At 42.8% G+C, this 23,737-nt stretch overlaps 1 protein-coding gene and 1 pseudogene across 1 annotated transcript; one reads left to right on the top strand and one right to left on the bottom strand.

Moving 5' to 3' along the window:
- The first annotated feature begins 23 nt into the window (after positions 1-23).
- LOC113969426 (solute carrier family 22 member 2-like) lies at positions 24-10,304 on the top strand. The gene is made up of 11 exons (XM_027687114.1): positions 24-526; positions 2,473-2,576; positions 3,576-3,730; positions 5,845-6,013; positions 7,010-7,124; positions 7,222-7,328; positions 7,445-7,659; positions 7,915-8,023; positions 8,385-8,497; positions 9,568-9,667; positions 10,161-10,304. Exons 1-11 carry the CDS (start codon positions 116-118, stop codon positions 10,219-10,221), a joined length of 1,659 nt encoding a protein of 552 aa, XP_027542915.1. The 5' UTR covers positions 24-115; the 3' UTR covers positions 10,222-10,304.
- A 6,087-nt stretch (positions 10,305-16,391) lies between these two features.
- Positions 16,392-22,214, bottom strand: LOC113967413 (annotated as a pseudogene).
- Positions 22,215-23,737: the final 1,523 nt, after the last annotated feature.

The raw sequence follows: 23,737 nt of genomic DNA, 5'->3' as shown, positions 1-23,737 counted from the left end.
AGTCTTGACTTTTGGTCAAATGTGTTTGTTACTTAAGTAGCTTTGCTGCCAACTAAATATATCAGTGCTGCAGAGAGGACATAGTTGAGGTTTTTGAGGTGGTTTTGATGCCAAAATGCCAACCCTAGATGACATTTTAGAGCATGTTGGAGAATTTGACAGGTTCCAGAAGCAAACCTTTTTTGTCCTATGTTTGCTTTCTGCTGCCTTCACCCCAGTGTATGTGGGTGTTGTCTTCTTTGGGTTCATCCCTGAGCACCGCTGCTTCAGTCCTGGGGTGGCTGAGCTGAGCCAGCGGTGTGGCTGGAGTCTGGAGGAGCAGCTGAATCACACAGTTCCTGAGTGGGATGGCCATGGGTCCAGTTACAACAGCCGCTGCAGGAGGTACGAGGTGGACTGGAACGCAACGGGTGTCAGCTGCACTGACCCTCTTGACAGCCTGGTGGGCAATGGGAGGACTGCTCCCCTCGCTCCCTGCCGTGATGGCTGGGTCTACGATTCCCCAGGGAGCTCCCTCGTGACTGAGGTAAAGACAAATATGCCCCATTTACCTTGTCCCCTCTGTTACAGGCAAGCTGAGGGTTGTGGGAAGGGGTCGGTGTAGCCTTGGCTGTGTTAAAATATCGCCTGCTTACCTGGAGAAGGGGTTGTCTCTTGCTGTGAGCTTGCGCCAGGGGCTTTGCAAGTCATCTGGTCTCTGTCCTTGCTGTGAAGTGTTGCCTTGGCTGTTCAGGAGGCTTATATCTTCAGCTTGGGAACAAAGCATATTTCAGCAAATAAATCCCCAGGTAGATAAAGTCCAGTTCTGAATGCAACTTCTGTCACATGAGAGGTCCAGTTGATGGAGGTGTGTAAACATTGCAGCTTGCAGTGCTGCAAACAAAACTGGGCAATGCAAAGGTCTTAATTTCTTCCCCCCACATCACCTCCCCTCTTTTTTTTTTTTTTTTTTTAATGAATAAAGTCTTTCAAAGTTTGTTTCAAATATGAATAAATGGCAGTCGAGGGGCGGGCAGGGGCGGGGGAAGGTAATGGCTTCCCACAGTTAAACAGCTTAAGTCAGGAATAAACTGCAGAAAAGCTGATGGCTGCTTTGTGTTCTGAGAAGGGGTGTGAATAAACTGAAAATGGTACTTAAGCTACTTGCTGTTCTTTAGCAGTTGAGGTGCTTTAACTTTAAAAATAAACCAGTAACTGGGATGACAAGCTTGATTTTGTAATAGAAAGTTCCACCAAATTTTGAGGGATCATCGAGGTCAGGATTCTTTCCTTTATATGTCTAACACAAACAGAGGAGCAGGTAAATTCTGTGCTCTTTCAACTTTAGAATTTACAGTTTTGTGAGAGGTTGGAAGTAGATATAAGGTGGTGTACTGTAAGTGTACTTCTTTCAGCAAGATATGGGCTGTATGATATTAAAGTGAGGAAGTGAGGCACCTCAAATGAAGGGTGACCCAGACCTTCTGCACAGCAGCAGCTCAGCAGGCACATCTTGCTGCAAAAGGCTCCAGCAGGTGCTGTGGTCCGTATGACCCCACCATCATCTCATGAGGTTGTGGGAAGCTAAAAACTTGCAGTCTGTATGGGTTCGTGCAGTCATGCTCTCACATAGTAGTCTTCCCTTTCCTGCTGAAGCGGGTGAAGGGCTAGGCCCATGGGCCACTTCTTTCACGGGATAACCAGATGTGTCACATGCCTGTGTGGGCATTTCATCAATGAGTTTCTGGTTGTGACTGTTCCCATGAAAGCTCTCAGGCTCTATTAAGTTGTCCTATTGCTCTGACAGCTAAGCAAGGGAAAGGGTAGTGCAGTGTAAGACATGTTACTTTGACCAAAGGAAAAATTTGCGTATGGAAGAATATTCTCATGGAAAGCCCCAGAGCATCAAGAGAAGTATCTGGTTTTGTGTTCAGGTGCATAGATTCAATTAAACCTAGTTACCAGCAGGATGAGAAGGGATCCTCAGTCATATTAAGAGAGGGTTTTGAAGTAACTTAGTAGCTTTTTAGTAGGTTTTATGTATATCTACAATTATGATATGACAAGTCAGACCAGATGGCAAATGTATGTGGATACCCATGCAGTATAAAGCTTGGTCCTGGATACAAAATACCTGCTTTCCAGACGCATACAAAAAACTGTTTGAAAAGCCCAGTGTGATCATCAGGTCCATGATGGTTTGATCAAAGGCCAACACAAGTTAGGGTGCCAATTTTGACAGGTAATAGTTCGCCTATGTTCTTTCCAGCAAAGAGATGAGACATGAATTTGAAATACCAGTAAACCACTCGAGGGCTTGTTCCAGTTTTTAGTGTTGGACACTTGGCACACAGAAATCCTACTAACTTAACTGACAAAACAGGCATTGACTCAGAAACAAGTTTAAATCTTTAAATGAAGTGAAGGAGACTTGTGGTTGTGAGCCAGCTCCTCATTTCACTCTTTTGCCTCTGACTGTGGTTGCTCCTTTAGTTTGACCTGGTGTGTGAGGATTCCTGGAAGTTGGACCTCTTTCAGTCTTCTGTGAATGCTGGGTTTTTTATTGGCTCCATAAACATTGGCTACATCGCAGACAGGTATGTGTGGGCTGACAGTAAAACCCTCTGACCTCCATTATTGGTATTCAGCAGCTAAACTTAGATAAAGGTTGTGCAACTGATATAATCTCTGCTTTTTTCAAAATAAGGCCAGCCACCTGAATGTTTAGTCACAGTATGAGGAGCAAGTACCCTGCTTCTTAGATTATATTTGGTGGTTGGCACAGATCTGCTCAGTGAGTCCTGCAAAGCCTGCAAGGACTATTTCAGTACCATACACCCCAGACTTCCTACTGTGCCACATCAGAACCCTGGGTGTTGACCAAAGCCAGGAATTCCTGTTTGGGAGCTCCCACTTGATCTGTTACACTCTGTGTGGCTACAGCTTGGGAACATCTTGCTTCCTTTTGAGAAACTTAAATTGTTCGCACAGAGATTGCCAGATGGGTGCAGCAGCACTCACTATGAAAAAGCAGAAATCTCTTTAGCTCCCTGTTCAGAACCAGCAGAGTCAGACTCCCTAGCTCAGGCACCTGATGTTATAAAGGAACAACTGTCAGTATCTGAAGGCCCATTTCCCTCCTTGTTCCCCTCTTGCCTAGGACTGTTAAAATAGCAGGCTCCAAGTTGCTCCAGCTGTGAAATGCAGCCCCCTCACAAGGAGATCCCTACCTACTAGAGTTTTGAAAATTAAGATTGTGATATATAAACCCTTTATAAATCCAGCGCATGTGGTAATATCAGAGTCATAATATCAACTTATTTTTCACCTCCAATATAATATATGTAAATATGGGACTATTCTTTCTTTTCTGAAAGTTTGTGTGGAATTGCAGAGCAACTGTCATAGGAACTTTTCGTAGATTAGAAAAGCAGATAAGTGAGTAATAAGCAAAGAATAAAAGCATGTCTCTACCCCTTGTATAGCAAAATTGGATTTTTTTTCCTCCCCAAAGATACACAAAGCTCTTGCTACTTTAAAATGCCTGTGCTTTCATTACTAGTGGTTTGCTTCATGTGTATTATTTTCCAATCCAGGTTTGGCCGTAAATTTTGCCTCTTAACCACAATTTTTGCAAACATTACCTGTGGAATCCTTCTGGTCTTTGTGCCCACCTACCTGTGGATAGTCATCATTCGGTTCTTGCAAGGGCTGGTCAGCAAGGGCTGCTGGACTGCAGGCTACATCCTGGGTGAGTTCAGGATCTTCTCCCAGGCATAAGACTATCTGCAGAAGATAAAGGAGAAAGCTGAACTCCAAAATACCTGAACAAAAACCATTTTAAAAATTTCTCCCATGGTGTTTTATCAAGGAGTTTTCTCCCTCTTTGACTTCTCAGGATTTTTTTTAAGCACTGTCATTAGAGAGAAACAATTGTAGCTTTCGAAGCTCAGTCAAGTGGTGGTATATGAGGGCTGTTACCTTGAGACAGGCTTTTCCTCCCCTATGGCACAGCTCACCTTTGCAGATCTGGGCACCTGGGCTCCTCTTCCTCCCATCAGGCTCTGGCTGGGGAAGTTGATGGCCCCAGGCAGACTGCATCTGCTCCAGACAGGATGATGACAGAGGAGGCAAGAAGAGGGTGGGGGAAATTTGAGGCATTTTTATGGCACAATGAGCATTAAAGGCCAAACAGAGGCTTCGCAGCCTAAAAATAACTGAAGAACAGCCTGTACTTGCTGAGAAAGACAGTGTTTGTGTATCTGTGTATCCACTTGTCTGAATGGAGGCTAAGCCATGAGAGGTGCCAGCCTCTGTGGATGCCTCTCCCAGTGCCCTGCACCAATTGTGTCTGGTGGTGAAGCACCGCTGTGTGGCCAGGTTGGATTTGGGGCCATCTCAGGACCGTTTTCTGGTGCAGGGTAGAGAGCTCCATGTGACTTCTTTAATTTCTCTGGAATGGAGTTCAATCTCTTGTATAAAATAGCCAACACCAGGCAATCACTCAAGCAGCAGATTAAATATTTTCAGTGCTGACTAATAGAGCCTTATCTGGACTAGGACATCAGGTGGCTCTACCAAATAGCTCTGAGTGATGCAGTTCACTGTGATAGTGGTAAAAACTTAAATGTCAATGCCCTAATCCTCCATTAAGTCTTTTAGTGGGGACATCTTACTTGTGCAGTTATATAGTGTCTGATATAAATAAAATTAAAGCACCTATCTCACAGTGCAGACTATCTTCTGCTAAGACATGATTGCTCCTTCCAGTGCATTTCTAGATGCTTGCTTAAATCTAGGTGCTCTTAAATCTTTTCTTGGCACAAATGAAATCCTTATCATCTCTTCTGGGGAACTTTATGCCATTTCAGAGCACAAAGTCCCTTTCAGGACAATGACTTACCCTATCCTGACATTTTCCCTCAGTTATATCTTGTTAATTCTGGATTCTCTTGAAACTCTCCCATAAAAAAGATATCACCTAGAATCAACCGCAAAGCCCCCTTAGACTTGTATCCTTTCCCTAAGGGTAGCCAATACTGAATGCCCAGGGAAGGGTACAAGGACAGAACAACCTTGTTATCCTGCTCTCCTGGGGCACTTGTCTACACTTCAGCTGCCTTTGGCTCAGTCCTACTGAGCCTGAGGAGATATCTTTCTGCATTGTTTGGCCAAGCAGTATTAGCTACTCTGTAATTCCAAAACCCAGCGCTTCCTTTAGCTGCTAAATAACTGCTGTTGTTTTCCTAATCAGTTTGCTTTCTTGAAATCATACGACTGCACACAAAATATTGCCTGCTGGAATAGTTACTTTTAACTCTGTATCAACAAGACTTAACCTTTGGGTCTGTGTTGTGATGTGGAGTTGCAAAGTGCAGATGAATTGTGATGCCATCCTGACTAAGGAGCTCTGTGCCATCCTGTGATACAGGCTTTTCTTGCATGTTTGGAGTGAGATCCAGGCTGAAAGATGGCACTTTGGAAACAAAATATTCTGCTTTGTTATTGGGTTGGAGACATTGTGTATGTTGGCATGAGATTTTACAATGAAATCCATCTGCGCACTTTGACGAATGCTTGATTTACTCGAAGATCTCCATGACAGAGGGCAGTACTGAATGTCTTAGGCCAGTATAAGACCAGGAGCAGTGTTTTCTTCTCTACTGAAGTTTGGGTGACAGAAAAGGAAACCTTCCTGTATAAGCATGAGGGGGTTTTGTCCGGAGACATGCTGGGAAGCCCATGATTACCAAGATGGTTTCTTCAAGGTGTTAATATGGCATTGGTCTTCCAGTGTCCCCACATAGCAAGTTACTCCTACTCTGAGTGGTTGTGGCATTCACCTGTCTTTGTGTGTGTTTGCAGTGACAGAAGTTGTCGGTCCACAGTACCGGAGGACGGTGGGCATCCTCTACCAGGCGGCCTTCTCCGTTGGCCTCCTGGTCTTCGATGCCATCGCTTATGCCATCCCTCACTGGCGGTGGCTGCAGCTTACTGTCACCCTGCCGACCTGCTTCTTCCTTCTCTACTACTGGTAAATGGGCTTGTGTTCTACCTCTGCCCACAACCCAAAAAACCAGCTTCTCCTGCTTCCTGAGGCTTGATACTGAAGGACACTTAGCATTCCTTTTTGGTTGTGCACACCTCTTGGTGCAAAGAAGAGGTTCACAGCAAAAAGGGGAGGGAAATATAGGACCTCTCAGCAACTGAGATCTTATTGATCTTATTAGCCTGTGTACCTCACCTGACCTGTGTTTAAAAGACAGATCAATTTGAAAAACACTAAGGGAAAAGTGAATTAATATAATTTATTATTTTCTTTAAGCATTTCATAAAGGAAAATAAGTGCCTTGGCATAATTTAGTGGACTCTACACTGAAAATATGGTTGAGATATTGTTTAATGCTAACATAATTGTAACATGTTGTTAACATGTTATTTTAAGGAAAAAAATTTGCAGTTTTTTGTGGTCCAACAACAAAAAAAAAAGCACGTGGGCTCACCTTAATTTTATTTCTCCCCTCTCTTTTTAATTGATATTTTTTGGTTTGAGTGCTTTAGATTTTAGAAATTGTCTGGATGTGTCTAGAGGTAAGGAATAGTAGAAAAAAAAAATTTTGCCTTCTTCCATATTTTTGAATTGGTAAACCAGTTCTAGCTTGTTTGCTACTTCTTAACCTGTAATGCCAGAACTGAAAAATGGCTCCCTAAGAGGAACCATTTGTGGTTTGTGGTGAATGGGATGGCTAAGATGATAGCACTACTCTCACTCAAAGCCCTTCCCTGATTTATCCTTAATAAACTCTTCTTTGATTCAAGCCACTACCTCGACTGCTCCTCTTCTAATCTCAGCTGTGGGATATACTACTTTTCCTGACTGGGGAAGTGGGAAGTAACAAACAAAACCCACCCACGTAAACAAAAAAGCCATCTGCCTCTATTCAATCAAAGCACTCTCTCCAAAATCTCCATACATGGAAGCACTATGTGGGCTTTATGTTTTGGTATATGTCATTCACTTTTGTTATAGGTGCCTCCCAGAGTCTCCCAGATGGCTGATATCTCAAGGAAAAAATGACAAAGCTATGAAAATTGTCAGTGATATGGCTAAAAAAAATCAGAAAAAGATGCCTTCCCATTTTGAGGTGAGCTCAGGATTTGCTTGTGCATGTAAATAAGCATCACCTTCCATCAGTTCCTCCCAGCAGAAACCTAATGTCCTATGTACTGGCTCTTCCACAGGATATTAAATTTGAGGAGGAAGACTGTGGAAAGCAGAAACCTTCACTAATTGACCTTGTCAGGACACCACAGATAAGAAAAAACACACTCATTTTGATGTACAACTGGTAAGAATATAATGTGGGAGAGCTGTTTTTGAAGCTCGGGTTTGGAAAACTCCTTCAGGACACTGATCTCTGTTCTCTGACTGACTAACAAATCCAGGATTTTCTGCTCTGCCCAGGTTCACAAGTTCTGTCCTCTACCAGGGGCTCATCATGCACATGGGAATAGCTGGTGGGAACATGTATCTGGATTTCCTCTATTCTGCACTTGTTGAGTTCCCAGCTGCCTTCATCATCATTGTCACTATTGATCGTGTTGGGCGACGCTACCCCTGGGCTGTGTCAAATCTGGTGGCTGGGGCCGCCTGCCTTGTCACAGCCCTGATCCCTGAGGGTAAGTCACCTGAATGAAACCTTGTGGGGGCTTTCCACCCTGTCATCCAGACCCTCCATGCTGCTTAGTGAGGGTCTCTGTGCTCATGCAGTGCTAACTGTTTCCATTCCCTCACCTACGCAGGTGAAACAAGGTCTCTGAAAAACACCAACTGAAACGGGATCAGAGGTCCCCCAAAATAACACTGTTGTATTAATTGACACCTGCTAAATCACTGGGATACTTTTAAATGTGTTGAATGCATTTCCTCTGCAGATATACATTGGTTAAAAGTGATTACTGCTTGCATCGGGAGAATGGGAATTACAATGGCTTTTGAAATGGTTTGCTTTGTAAACACTGAACTGTATCCAACATACATCAGGTAGGTTCATCCTCCCCCCAGTTGGCATTTGGCCTGGAAACAGTTGAGGCTGATGTGTATGTTGTGTTTTATGATAAGTTATCCTCAAGTGTGTTAGAGCTACACAAGTACTGTTGATAGATGAAGCACAATTAAAATGCTTTAAAAAGGTAGCTTAATAAAGAGAACAAATGTACTTTTAGACAGAGGAAAACACATGACTGAAACAAAGGGAAAAGTGGAGAAAACCAGGGTGGGTGAGGGATCTGAAGTCCCACACAGTAGTGCTTGGTTTTGTCCTGCGTAAGGCTCAGAGTTGTGATCCATCCCCTTCCAACTGAAGTACTCTGATGCTAACATGATACCTTTGCTACTGAACCAGGAATCTCGGGGTGATGGTTTGCTCCTCCTTGTGTGATGTTGGTGGAGTCATCGTCCCATTCATTGTCTACAGACTGGTGGAAGTCTGGCATGATCTGCCACTGATTGTCTTCAGTAAGTGCCACCTTACCTCCTTGCTGGCCTCTCCCAGGGTGCAGCAGTGGGACCCGAGTTTAAAAGGAGGGAAAAGCCACTGAGTCAGCTGCTGTAAGTTCAGCAGAAGCCCCTTGCTGTCTGTAAAGCCATAGCTTTCAGTTTAGGACAACCTGGAGCTTGTTTATGCATTCATATCTCCTTTGCCCTTATTATTTCTCCTTGCATTTTAAAGGAAGTCAGAGGCGAATAGAGGTTCGACAGGTGGCAAAGAGCTGAGAAAAAAGTTGAGATTAATATTTGATGGGTTCAAAGCTGATGAATTACTGCACTTCTGTGAGATATATTGTCTCAGTCCAGGAACCAAACTCTAGAATTTCACATAACTAAAGAATTGCCTGTTCGATGGAATACTAGTATGGCTGTTATGCTTCAGCTTTTCCTACAGTCTGTTAACTGGCTATTCTCCAGCTATTTGGAAAGAGGCTGGAAATAAATGCAAGATAAGTGCTTGCAGACTAGTGACCTGAACTCAGGGTCTGCAACACTTTTCTGAGTCTTTAGATCAGCACATTATTTATGGAAAAATGTCTTCAATAAAAATATGCAGTTTTTAACAGACAGGGCATCTAGAAGGTGCTTAGTAGATTTAAAATATATATGCCAAAGATGCACAAACTGGGTAAAAGAAATTATCAGTGGAGAAGTTAATCACATTGTTTAGGAGATAATACGTTCTGTATGTATTTTCTAATCTTATGCGAATAGCATAGAAATAGAATATGTTTTCTGGCATACTCCTGCAATGGAAAGGGTTCTTTCCACTATAAATCCTTCCTCTAAAGACAGAAGGATTGTCTGTCCAGTCTGAAGTGTCCTAGTTTGGTGCATAACTCACAAGAGAACTTGTCTTTTTGCTGTCTCTATATGGCAACCACATACTCCAGAGGTGGCATGGCAGTTTTGCATATAGAGGCTTGAGGTGCACATCTTGTATGAAGAAGATAATAAAATGCCATTGACAAATCCTTTCTGTCAGGCTGTAGTTGGTATATGCTTACAAGCTCTTTGTGTCTCTGTTTGATTTGAAGCTATTCTTGGTTTGATTGCCGGTGGATTGGTGTTGCTTTTGCCTGAAACTAAAGGAAGAGTTTTGCCTGAGACTGTGGAGGATGTTGAAAACTTTCACAGGTGAGCCATGAAGATGAACTCTTACCAGCTTTCACTTGAAATTGGGCAAAACGTCTGTCCAGAGGCTCTTGGGGAAGCCCAGGGGTTACATGGCTGCCTTCTTTGTTTCCAAGAAGTTGATAGTTAATTTCGAGACTCTCACTGGACAGACTTTGGACTCCTTTGACCACATGTTCACCTAGGCACCTGAAAAAAAGTAGCCCAAGCCTTTACTGTCTTGTGAATAAAACTGCACTAGTCTCTCATATGTGGTGCAACTATAAACATTATTTGTGTTTAAAGAAACCTTAATAGCAAACTTAAAAAAGGACAGTCTCAATAGCAGCTTCACATGTGGTATGTGAAGCACCTGCATCTACTAAGAAGCCAGAACAAACCTAGAAGAATAGATAATTTTCTTGGGGCCAAGGCAGAGCAGGTGAAGAACTTGAAGTTAGGTGCTCACTGAACACCTTCATTCCTGGTTGATGTTCACGTCTTGTTATTCTTGCAGGCAAAGTGCTCCAAAGGCCAAAAAAATCTATCTCCATGTCAAAACAGCAGAACATGACTGAAGAAGGTGCAACTCTTGCTGGGTAGTCTGCTTTAGGGCAGTAGCATGGAAAAGTAAATTGGAATAAATACTCTCTGAAAAGTCTTGCCTCTGCCTCTTTTATTTTATTTTTTCTTTTCTAATTTTTATTTATTTATTTTTTTATTTCTCTGCATATTCTTTATTTACAATGTTTAGGGTTTTCTGAGGGGATTGTCCCTATTGCTGCATAGTTGCTTCCCTCTCTATACACAAAGATAAATACATTTTGTAGCTGGGATATCTTTTACCAGCTCTGTGGACTTCAACATGGGGAGAGATCTTAACTTGGGAATGGTGGGATCCATCCCTCCATGAAGTCTGCCTTTGTTTTTTCTTACAAAGGGGCAGCATAATATGACAGAGACTTATGTCTGTTGGGGAATCAAGGTAACTACAAACCTGGTTCACTCATGTTACAACTTGCAATAGATTTGCACAGACTTTAAAAAAAAAAATTATTTTATTTTCTCCTATGTAATTGGCTATTCACAGGGATGGATAAGATGGGCACGGGGCAACTCCAGAGTGTGAAAAGGAGTGCATAGGTGAAAGACTCATAATATTTGATAAGGTAATAGCCTTATAAGTGTGCCCTACGGGGGCATTCCTTTGGAGTGAGCTGGGCTCAGGCCTGGGGACCTGCAGGACCCTGACCAGGGGTCCTGTGTCTCAGGGAACATCAGGGACAGCACTGGGTCTGCCAGGAAACACTCAGCAGCTTTCACAAATTTCGTAGTCCATCCCAGTGAGCAAATGTAACAGACTTGTGGTTGCAAAGCAAAATAAGCACAATGGTCCTGTGATTCCCCTTTGCTGTTTGTGTTGCTGGTCCCTGTCACTGCTGGGGAATACTGGTTTTCAATAAGGATACTGTGAGCAGGGAACAAGATACCTCTACCCTTAGATAGTCACCTGCAGGGACAAAGCTCCCATCTGAGCAAAGCATGCTGAACTCTAGCAGGCAGGGTGAAATTCTGCCAGGATTGCCTCCCAGTGTGGCAGTATGGTGACCTTGCCCTTGCTTTCAACTGACGTGAGCCTCAGTTAATGTTCAGTGTTGCTGTGAGGGCCTCAGAGGCAGGAAAGCATGTTGTCCAGTGAGGCAGAGCCATGACAAGGTTGCCCTGAGAAGGGTAGGGACTGATCAGGAATGACATGACTTTGGCCCAGGCAGTTGCAAAACTAGTGTTTGTTTCAGGGTCAGAGGGGAACAAGCTTGTCCTGAGAGGGGCAAGAGGGACAGTGGGGATGTAATTCTGTGTCTTACAGAGCTGGTGTCCTGTTGTGGTTGTAGAAATGTCTCTGCTCTGCAATAAAATAAATCTGTCAGAACAGCTGACTTACAGTTCATTGATGCAAAAACTGTTGAAAACTCTGCAGAAAGGAAATGGAGGAGGCAGCAACAAGTCAAGCAAAACAAATACTGAGATTAATAAATTAGTAACTACAAAAGCTGACTCTCAAAACCCTTACCCATTGCATGGTTTTTATTTCCATGAGCACTGCTACTACCACAGTAGGAGCTACAACTGTGGCTGTGGTGTGCCTTTGCTTTGCAGTCACCTACAAGTGATAATGGCATTTGCTTCTTGGTGGCACCTTGATGAGCACAAGAGCAAATGCGCTTCATTCATTTCCTTACTGGTGACATTTGTCTATTTATGGATCGCTTCCTGGACTTGAAGTCTAAGAGAGATGTAAAATCAGGCCCAGTTGCACATGGTTGCTCTCAAAAGGTGGAGTGGCTTTGTGTCCTGAGTGGGTGGTAGGAGTAGATTTTTTCCAGGGCATGAGACAAGCTCACATCCTGCCTCAGATAAAACAGTTTGCCAGCTTCCCTTCCTCTCAATAGCAGCTGAAGTTTGTCTGTTCCTGGGGCTACTGGAGCATAACCAGCTCACTGGCAGGGCTGTCTCTGGAGCTTGGGAAGGAGTACTTTCCAAGGAAGGGCCTACCACCATCTGACTCTGGCAACCCAAGGAGCATGCAAACAGGGCAGTGCCCAGGTTAATGAAGGTGGGACTGGCCCTTTAAAGAGACCCTGTCCCTCGCCCAAGTACTTTAACCTGGACTTTATAAGAGCTTTGCCTAAAGAGAACATAAAATCTCCATGTTTCAGGGTACCCCCGAGCCCTTACTAACTGGGTTTTGGAAAGAATTGCTGTTTATTTTTACAAAGTTTGTAGCATTCTTTGTGGCATCATCTGATGGGCAGATGATCTTGTGGCCAGAGGCAGCCCTTTCTAAGCACTCTTCTTGTCCTTTGCTGTTGCTGTCAGCACCTAAATCCAGATGCCAACATGCAAGTATAGCCGTTATTTGGACACTTCAGTGCTCCAATCCCATCCCTACTCTATGGCACTGTGTCATCCTACATCCTATTAGTGTTCTAAAATATTAAGGAATTGGGCCTTTTCTCACAACTAGAATGACTGGTCAGGATACAAACTCAAATCCCAAGAATATATACAAGTTGATGAATATGATGTGAATCACATGTTAAGCGCTTCCTAAGGGCTGTGGAGAGGACCCTTCAACCTTCAAAAGAACTACAACACTGATTTTCCAGCATGTTATTGAGGGAGATCTACTTCAAAAGCTATATCCCTTTTTTTGGTTCATCTTTCCCCCCTGCTTCAGTCCTTATTCCTAACAGCTGTTTGGGAGTTTGGCCATGCAAATAACCAAACTCAGGGCATTAAGAAAACATTAATATGCTTTAATATGCAGGGCACAGAGTCCTGTTATTGTTCATGCTGCTCCCAGGGGGTGTCTATGATGGGGCTTCCTCTGCCTACTCCATCACTGATCCCTAATGACGATGTAGTTGTATGCAGCCCCCCCACATCCTGAGGCTTCACTGCCTCCAACTCCTTATCGCCTTCCTTTTCATTTTCCAGCTTGCCTAATATCCAGTCAAATTTTGGAATGCCAAATCTTAAAAGCTAACCTGGGCTTAAAAGGCTTTATTTTTGTACTTATTTCTCCGGAAGAAGAGGAGCAACCTAGGAGAGAAAAGGGGCTTCTATATGCTCTGGGCTCCTGAAGTGGGCAGTGCTTGCTGCTGGGTAGCAGGAGCTGTCTCACAAAGCTGATCTGCTGGGCATCAGGAGCCATAGAGCAGCCGATGGCACCAGGATTTTTAGGAATGTAGAGGAAATTATGACAGTAAATCAGCTACTGCCTACATGCTTACTTTCATGCAGAATCAGGTGGAGCTTGGAACAGGTGATTTGGGCTCATGACTTAATTCCTGCTCGCTATAGAAATGAGCTATGAGTAAGCAGCCCAAAGAGATTTTTAGTTTTATAAGAAGTAGAAGAAAGTGTTCCCTCATGAATTTCCCACTCACGACATATGAGTTGCTGCTGCCAGATGCCCTGGGACACAAAAAGCATTAATGTGTTCAGAAGGCAAATAGAAAAATTTACAGGACAGTCCACGAGGGAGTGAAGCAGAAATGTGAGCAGACAACCTCTGGCTTGGGAAGTCCCCAAGCCTCAGAGTGCTGGCAGCTGGGGGAGTGCAACAGCGACAAGATCACCAGAGTAGGACGGCTCATCCCCTGCATGTGGGTCTGAGGGTTGGGCTTGTTGTGGCTGCTCTCCTGGCCCCCTTCTGCCTCCCTGCCCCAACAAAGGCAGAACCAGGGTAAAATGGGCCATAACTTGGGGGCAGCTTTGGAAGTCAGAATGTGGAGATAAAATCATTTTTTCTTTACTTCTCTCCTGCCTGTGGAATGAAAGGGGAAAAGGCAGGTAACAGTGTGATCCATCAAATAATCCCGTATGCTTACATTCATTGAAAATTAGGTTTAACTGATATCTCATCACTGGCAATTGTTCAAATGAGGTTAGGTTATTTTGAAGAGCAGCAGAATAAGGAGTAAATTGGAGACTTTCTGTGGCCTTGTTGCAGCTGTGCTGCTGTCTGGAAATCATATCACAATGGTACCTTTAGTAAGTTTGACTCTGGCATTTCCTACTGTAAAATCTCCTATTGTAGGTGGTTTCTAAAGTTACATCTGTGTGTGTGGTTGCATGTATGATTTTCCTAATGTTTCCTAGAGGTAAACTCTCCCTGCTCTACCCTGTGCTATGTTGCCATCTCTTTCTGGCCAGGCTAGGTCCGTTTTTTTCCACACCCAAGTTTTTACCAGGACAAGTATCTTTTGGCTTCACATGAGCTTTGGTAAATTCAAGTGACTTTTTCAGTATCTGTGGAGCTCTACCCTCATCCTGGGAGGTACTCCAGGAGGTGCAAGTTTTGCCAGAAGTCAAAAGCACTGAAATCACAGGACATTCACTGCATTGCTCCACAAATTTAAAACCACATCTCAGCCAGCTTTGTCCCTGTCAAGTGGGAGCCTCTCTGAGGGCATCAGCAGTCCTCTCACTAATCAGTGCTTTTCAGATGGCCCATGACACCACCTTTCATGCCTTCTCTTAATGTCTGGCTCATGCGTAAGGTGTTTGTGGATTGTGGTCAGATCATACAAGAGAGCCCAGAGCCTGATATTACTATCACACCAACCATCCACTGTGTGCAACAAAACCCCTTAGATCCCCAGAGATGTATAAAAACCAGGGCTTTTTTAGCAGATTTTGCAGATGTAAAGGAGAGTTTCTCGGCCCTGAAGTTACTTAATGCCATACCTGTGCAGATTTTCAGCATCTTCAATAGTTTCAAGCAGAGCCTTTCCCTTCATTTCAGGTAGGAGCAAAACTAAGCCACTGTCTATTAGAACAATGACAGCACAGAGCAAGGATCGCAAAGGCAATGCAATGGTCATGCCTATGTTTAAGTCCAAGTCACTAATTAATTCTCATTAAGACATGTCTGCCCTAATGATAGAATAAGGACTCCTCGCAGTGGTAATAACACTTTTCATCTACATGATTCTTATTTTTCAGTTTAATTGCTGATATTTCTGAGGTACGTCTCTGTGGTGTATTATAATACATAAATAAGTTACACGGACCTGACTAGCTTCTTAGGGGGTGCACAGCCAAATCCGTTTATTCAATTCAAACAACACCTTTTACCATCGGTTCAAAGTAACACTCGTTCAAAGTGACTCTCTTGACCAACCACCAAGATCATCTCATTGCCCATGTGCATGGGAGTACTTAGTAACTACATTTCCCAGGGTGCTGTTCGGCACCTTTCCCGAACGCGACTCCTACGTCTCCACGACTCTAAATATTTAAGGTGAGTCAGGAAAACAGTGCAACAACAACAGTACATTTTAAACTTTGTAAACCTCCTTTAACAATTACCACTGCATCACCTTGATCTTTCAACAAACTTACTTATTTGAACCTTTACCTGTAATCTTTGAGACTTGCTTGATATAAATTTATACTTTCATTTCTTAAGGGTTTGTGTGTATTTGGGATAAACAACAACTTTATTAACCTGAGAGTTTTTGCATAACTGGGTAAAACATCGACTCACTTCTCCAAGGGCCTGCATGTAATTGGTAACCAGGAGAAATTCAACTCCATTTCTAGAAAAGGGCCCTTAGAGAACCAGTGTTGTGATGCAAGTGTAATTTGTTCAAGGCACATGAAGCATCTCCGTTCACACACATGCATGTTCACACAGCTTCTCTTATTCATACAGAAGTGGCCACCTCATTCATACTCACCTATTCATACTTAGAATTTTTATTATGTCCCTATTTTTTAACTACACATTTTAGGATTTATAAGTGGTTATTGGTTGCATGTTTTTCAATCTGTCACTTCTGGTAGTCATATCTGGCAACTGTACCTGTTTTGAAAATTTGAAAATGAATTAATATGAAGAATATAAGGCTTAACAAACCTATATCATGTCTTACCTGCTGTCTTCCCCTCCCTTTTTTTTTGTTATAGAAAACCAATAGTTAATAAACTCAAAGTTATCATCACAATATGTTAACATAACTTAAAACTCAGCATCTCCTGTAAACAATTAGACTAAGTTATCATCACAATAACACAGTATATAAAACAAATTATTATTATAATATGTTAACACAGCTTGAAACTTAGCATCCTTTGCAAGTAACCAGTTTAAGTTGTCTGTGATTTCTAGAATGTAGTTAATTTTCAGCTTTTGTCCATCCATTTCTGTTAGCTGCTTTTTGCTGGTCAGGAGCAAAATAGGCTTAAATCAACAATGATGATTTAAGGGCACCAGATCACACACTTTCATTTGGTCTGCAAAAGCTTTCCCATCCTTACCAACTGTACATCAAAATGAATGTGTATTTTCTGATCTGAGGTGATCTGACCAGGTCTAGAAATGAAGGTTTCAACTTTTCTCCATCTTCATCTTCAGAGCTGAGATTCTGAGAGCATAAATGACAGGACAAGAGATTACAGTGGGTGGGGGAGAGGGTGGTGAGCATTATAATGAGTATTTTCCTCTGGATTGATGGGAGGATAAGAGTTTTCATTTTGCCAGTTAAGTAACTGAGGGCAAAATAACTTCTCCAGAGTGTTGTGGGGAAAGGAAATATGAAGATTTATACAGGCAGTCTTCGTATCTCTGTAGTCATGTGTATGGCATGAAGCGGCGTTTAAAAAAATAATAAATAAGGCTGTTCTGAAATTTTAAGTAATGAGATTTGACAAGTTTCCTCCTGATTGGTGCTACTTAAAAGAAGAATTTTGTTATCTGCTGGATATTTTTGCAAGCCTCTTTTTCCCAAATATGCTCTGCAAGGGTCCCAAGCAGTCAAAGTAAAGAAAATTCACTTGCCTTTGCTTTAGGAAACTGCAGTGATTTTGACCACCAACCTGCTCCCTACTCTAAACCCAACACCATCCTAAAGTCATAGCATTATTTTGCTTAAGGCTGGTATATGTGCAGCAAATGCAGTGCAGTCACCTGGAAAGAAAGAGGTAACTTCTTCTTATTTCCCTTGGCGATGTGCTTAATAACTTCCATAGCTTTTATCATTTTGCTTTTGAGCTATTAGCCACCTGGGAGACTCAGGCAGACACCTGCAACACATATAAGCATGACAGCTACAGGGAAGGCAAATGCACATTACTGGTACACGGAAAATGAAAATGGAACTGAGTTGCTCAGGCTAGAATTCCAAGGTGTATTGAGGATCCATAGGCAGTGTTGAACTCAGTGGTAGCTGTGGCTGCCAGTGATGGCACTCTGATTTGTGCTTCACTTGAATGACAAGGTAGCCTGAATCTAATTCTTTTTTTTAAAAATCTAAACCCAGTTTATTATAATGTGGAAACATTAGTCTGAGATAAGTTCTCTTGACATATTTTAGAAATAGCTAATAGCCTGTGGATATAAAAAAGAACAGCTGTAAACCTGATCCTTAATTTCTTCCATGTTAAAAATAACCTTTAAAAAAAAATCAAACAAAAAACCCTCCCAGTTCTGTTCCCTGATCTAGTTATGGAATTTTCTAAGGAGAATTTTTACTCAAAAAAAAAAAAGTGTGTTGATTGTATTAAAAAATAATTATAATCAATTATTAAAAAAACTCCGTTCTCACAGTAGCTCAATTACTATTCAAAAAATCATTATTATTTTTTGATGTGTAGCAAGGACCCCAAACACAGAAACATTACAACGTGTTGAAGGTAGTCCCTTCCTCTTAGATGATTCAGAGTAAACCTTTGGGCAGAGGAAGCAGAAAAACACCCGATCTCATCCAGTATCATCTTGGAAATCCTACATGTAGAGCTATAGCCAATCCCTAGGGAGAAACATTACCTCTCAGCTACAGTCCCCTGGTTTTATCAGTGTGGTGTGGCATTACTGGCAGCTGCAAGAGCAGGCACTTACCAATAATAGAGAATGAAAAAAAAATTGGGCAGCGTGACCACAAGCTGGAACCACCTCCAGTGTGGAAGTGCATAAGCCAGGGCGGTGAAGATGAGGAGTCCCAGGGTGAAGGCAAGCTGGTAAGTGATGCCCACTGCCCTCTGGTAGTCTGAGCCAACAAATTCTGCAACTGCAAAGACAAGTCATATGAGCAGAAATGGATTGGTTTGGAGAGCCAGGGGAACATAACTCTTACCAACTGAGACCCCATGTAGCCCCCATGCTCAGCTGTGCCCTTGTGTCATGGCACACTGGCATGGGTTTGGCTGGGAAAGCAGAGCTGGTCTTGGTCCCTGGTGTAAATCACAGGGCAAGTCCCAACTCTTACTCCTCCACCAGTCAGCTGGGGACTTCACCCCTGCCTTCGAGAGTGTCAGGCCCTCACCCAGCAACACAGGGCAAAGGTTGCTTTCCTCAACACACTTCTTCAATCTAAGAATCAAATGGCAAAATAAAACACAGATGTCACTCTCTTGCCTCCATCTCCCTTCTCCCACACAGCTAGGGAGCCTCTCTATCCACCAAGCACGTGATGCAGGGCAGCAAAAATCCTTCTGGCACCAAGGCTGTAAAACACAAGTGTTACCTTTCACAGCACCACTTGCTGTCTTTCCCAGGAAGGTGCCATAGATTTTCACAATATTTTCAAGTTGTTCTTGTCTCTAGACCTTGCCCTTCATTTTGGCGTGTGCTCTCCAGCTACGAACATTCCCTAGTTTTCAGAGCTGCCTCTTAATTATTCAATTTATGTCTATGAGCTGGTGCAAGCTTGGGTCATAAGCACCTGCATTTAAGCAGAGAGGTGCAGTTTGGCAGTGAATAGCACAATGTCACTGTCTGCTCTTATAATATACAGTGCTTTGAAAATCAGATGGCACCAGCGGGGGTCAGCCCTGCTGCTAAAGAGAGGGTTCCTGCACAGAAGGTGTAATTGCAAACCGCCCTAACTGAGGATGTAGCCTGTCAGTCAGCCCCCCTTGCTGACCAATCCCTGTATCAGGCGTAAGATCACTGTCCAGGCGTAGCTCAGTGCAAAGGCCATCAGAACCCCCGAAACCACATTGATGAGGACTGTGACCAGAAGGCAGAGTTTGCGGCCAAACCTGCAGAGGGAAAGAAGAGAAGAACAAGACTCAGCCCTGATGGGATAGGGTAGCAAACCAAATGGTTTGAAGAGGCTGGAGAGGGTCCCTGTCCCCCTCTTCTCTGTTCATTTTGAGTAGGAGTTCATATCAGCTCTTCCTTTTGCAACATTTTCCATCTCAGTAGAAGCTCACAGGACTCATCTGTCTTGTCTTCAGGTCATTGCTTACTTCTGGTTAATGATTTAGCTAATGAGTTCAAGAATGCTCTGATATGGCTCCTCAACCCATGTTTCAAAGCTGTAATAGCTTTTTATGGGGATCTTGTTTGCTAACTGTGATCTTTACATATTTTATCAACCTTGGCTGAGTATTGAGCTCTTCTTGAACAGAGTTTTGTACATCCCTGTTATTTGTCATTCCCTGTATCACTGTGACTCACTGATAGTCAGAAATAGGCAGTTTCCAAAAGAAACAAGCTTACTGGAACACTGGAAAGGCATTTCTTTTCTAGCTGGCAGAGATATATATTCAGTTAAAAGTATGAATTATGAAAGCCATTAAATTATTAAATATCCACTAACAAAAATAGCATGATAATAAATGCCAGCCAAAATAAATATCTTTTGTTCTCCACAGTAATATTAACTGATTTATGACCATCTGGATATGGTTAAAATTAATGTGAAACAAATTTATCTCAAAGATGAGCAAATAGTTTTGGTGCACAAGTTAAAATTTCATCTCGAACTCTGAGCTTGCATTGCAGTTTGTAGCTGTGAGAGAAAATAAAATCCCTTCACTTATGAATGTGCAAATTCCCCAGGGCCATATAATGAAGCAGCACCATTGCATTTCCGTGGATTCCTGAGTCACAACTTTAAAAGCGGGGCCTTAGAAACTACCATCCACCCCTTTGTAAGTGACACATAGACCTTTTGAATCAGGTTTTGACTGCATTTAGTTTTCTCTTCAAATCATGAATCTTATTCAACAACATGCAGACAGCAGATAACCAGAGGAAACAGTTAATCTCATACCTGGCTACATACTACCTACCTGTCTGCTATGTAGCCAACACTCATGGAGCCAATAAAAAACGCAGCATTCACACATGACTGGAAGAGGTCCAGCTTCCACAAGTCCTCACACACCAGATTAAACTGCAAGGGCAACCGCAGTTAGAAGCACAGGAACATTCCCCACAAAGCATGGCTCTTTGAGGAGCAAGGAAGCCAATGACACTAATGAGTAAACAGACTCCAGAAAAGAAATCTTCTAACCTCTTAAACTGACATCTGCAATAGATCTTGTCCAGATTTTCTCAAACCTTGTGAAAAAGGTTACACCCTGAAAAATGATTGCATAATGACACATAAGGAGAGCAAGAAAGGGAGAGAAACTCCCAACAAACAAATAAATAATTTAAGAAAAATCTTCTCTTCTCATCCCCACCCATCTGCTTGAAATTTGGAGGACACTTGGAGCATCATTTCCTTCCCAGATGCCAAGATCTGTCTCAAACCATGCATTATCTTGCTGTATAAAAGCAGTGCTTGCTGGGTGCGAGAAATGGAGGTGCTACTATGAGACCTGCTGGGGTGGAGCCACAAGATACCTGTCTCACACATCATTAGCACTGTCAAAAGTGGATTTTGGCTGACTTTTCAGTGAATGAATACTTGGGAACCTGCTTTTGATTTACAATTAAGAGGTTACCACTGTGCACCAAGTGACGGGAGGAGGACAAACTGGTAATAGCTTCTCTACAGCTGGAAATATTCACCCAGGTGGGGTTAGACTTCAGCCCAGGAAGAAGCATGTATGTCTTTTTCTAACACAGACAAGGTTGCAGGGGCCATACCAAACAACTCAGCTCTGTTTCCCTGGTGTGGAGAACAGCTGGAGTGCTTTTTTCTGCCCCAGCCCATCTGTCCCAAGGGAAAATGAGATGGACTTGCTTTGTAAGAGTGACTATAGTGAAGCAAGGAAATATGAATATCCTGCCCAAAGAAGCTGTGAAGTATTCAACATTGCACTTTTTTAAGAACAACTTACAGAAACATCTGTTAGGCATGGTTCAGGTACAGCTAATACAGATTTGGGACTGGTAGAGAAGTAGGAGAGATCTGTTTTGAGGTCCTTCCTATGCTTCAGGTCTCTACATGGCTTTTAGACTGTTGGTATTGGTTTGCACAGTTTTTCATATTTTACGTTATCTGGTTTAGATACTGCAAGTTGAGAGAAAAGAACACTGCTGTTGCTAAAGCATCCTCTGCTTCTTATTCATTTTAAGTGAGTATCTGTTTGGATTATCACACAAATGTGCAGTTTCTCAGTTTGGGCTATGGGGTGCTACCCTCAGTTTGCTGATGGAAATAATGAATTATGAGAATAGCCATTGATGAAAGGCTTAATTGATGAGAAGATGGCAGTATTATGCTCCCAGAAAAAGCAATAATTTCCCATTATTTCTGTATATAAATCTTTGCTCCAAGTGCCTACCAAGTTCTGGTATTCAATACTTATTTGCAGTAAGACTCAGACTGTACACCAAAAGCAAACTTTACTAATCCAGCCTCTTCTAGCTTTAAGCTCTGCAGACAAGAGTGAATTTTCGGAGCAAACTATGTCTTACCTTGGTCACAAGAGAGCTCCCTGGGAAGTCGTAAACCCAGCCATCCCAGCAGGGACTAAGGGGAACAGTGCTTCCATTGCCCATAAGGCTGCTGAGGGGTTCGGTGCAGCTGATGCCTGTTGCGTTCCAGTCCACCTTGTACCTCCTGCAGCGGCTGTTGTAACTGGACCCATCCCACTTGGGAACTGTGTGATTCAGCTGCTTCTCCAGACTCCAGCCACACTGCTGGCTTAGCTCAGCCACCCCCGGGGCTGCGGCAATGGTGCTCAGAGATGAAACCCAGGAAAAAAATCCCCACATAAATAGGAAAAAAAGTAGCAGAAAGCAGGCATAAAACAAAGAGGTTTTTTTCTGGAAGAAGTCAAATTCTCCTACCTGCTCTAAAAAGTCATTCAGGGTTGGCATCTTCATATGTCACGACTCATTAAAATATCTACCTCTGTTGCTTTCCAGGGCTTTGACCTTCACTGCATGCTTAAATAACAGATGAAGTGTTTGCCCCAAACTCACAAACAAACTAATAATTAACTTTGTCAATTGTCAAGCCATGCATTGCAGCCTTTGTTTCTTAAATGCCATTTCTAAACACATTTTGTCTCTTTTCTTTTGCCTCTGCTGTTAATTTGTTTTATATCTGACATACTTGAAATAAAAGATCTGATGTCTTAGATTATGGCCATCTCAGTCTGTCACTGAGTCCATCAGTGCACAGTAAGGGTTAGGTGGTAATTCCGCTGTCCAGTATTTTCAGAAGCCATAAATATTATACAAACAATATGGCTCTCTTCCTCATATATGTGTATATGTACAACTGAAAAACCTTATCCTCAAAATTATGGTGGACATAGATCACTGCTTGCCTGCTGCTTTGTGGACATAGAAGAAGACAACACAGAGAAAACACAACAGGGCAGGTTTCTTTTAGGCACTTAATGGCTAAAGAACAGTGTTGTGCCTCAAATAGGAAGCAGACCAGTCACTCCAGTTGAGACTGCAGAGTTGGGACTTCTAAGTCAGAGGTGACCAAATCGAACTTACAGGCAGCTGTCCCACACTCAGGGAGCCTAGAGTGGCCCTGAGACCTGTGACCAGCCTTTATATGCCCATCCTGCCCTTTTCCTCTTGCCCTGCACCCTGGGGGACAGAGGGCTGAAGCTGCTGCAAGCTACAGCCCTGTCTCACGAACATTTTACAACTGTTTAACGTGAATTTATTAGACAATGCTAATATGTAAATGTGTCATTAAGCAATGGAGGCATCCTCAGCCTCCTTTGCTGAGAAGTATGATTCGTGTTTCTATAGCTGTGGTTGCATAAGGTCCATTCATGTTGTTCCCCATTCCCTGCAATGATGGAGGACTACAAGAGGTTCAGTGCAGGTGAACAACGAAAGTGTGGATTTAAACAAAAAACATCTATGGGCAAAGAATTATGCCTGCAAATTTTCTGACATCTTTCTGCCATCTGCAAATCTTTCTAAGACAGACTAACAACTTTGTATCTTGGTTAGTGCTTCTGAAGGGAACCTCTGAGTAGGCTGCTGTCCCTGGGTTAATTTTTCCGAGGAGCACTCAGTGACCTCTCTGAGTTTTATGAAGCACAAAACTAAATGATGAGGAAAACAGAGGTGATAAGTAATGTGATATTTTAAAGGACTATTAATAACAAGTGCCGTTGACCAGCATACCTAAGAAATGTCATGAATCACAAATGGGACTGCTACTTTGCAATAAACATCTTTTGCAGCTAAGAAAAGACCAGACCTTTGACCATGTACAACTGAACAGTTTACCTATCTCTGTTCAGGTCTGATTTACATCAGAAGTAGAGAACGGACTATTCCTCCTGTTAAAGAGCTCACTGCAGTAGCAGCTTTTAAACCTTGCACCCACCTGCACACAGACTACTCAGCAGTGCACATATGTGATG

The sequence above is a fragment of the Neopelma chrysocephalum genome, unplaced genomic scaffold (genome assembly GCF_003984885.1).
Source record: "Neopelma chrysocephalum unplaced genomic scaffold, ASM398488v2 Primary Assembly neopelma1_23, whole genome shotgun sequence".
Lineage (NCBI taxonomy): Eukaryota > Metazoa > Chordata > Aves > Passeriformes > Pipridae > Neopelma > Neopelma chrysocephalum.
The sequence above is the reverse complement of the archived record's forward strand: the minus strand, read 5'-3'. Positions and strand labels throughout refer to the sequence as shown.

What these genes read in the sequence shown, in the direction of transcription:
- LOC113969426 (XM_027687114.1), top strand. Translation starts at nt 116, where the DNA reads ATGCCAACCCTAGATGACATTTTAGAGCATGTTGGAGAATTTGACAGG. An exon ending in GACTGCAGGCTACATCCTGG is followed by an intron (nt 3,731 to 5,844) that starts GTGAGTTCAGGA and finishes GTGTGTTTGCAG; the next exon opens with TGACAGAAGTTGTCGGTCCA. An exon ending in CTGTATCCAACATACATCAG is followed by an intron (nt 8,024 to 8,384) that starts GTAGGTTCATCC and finishes CTACTGAACCAG; the next exon opens with GAATCTCGGGGTGATGGTTT.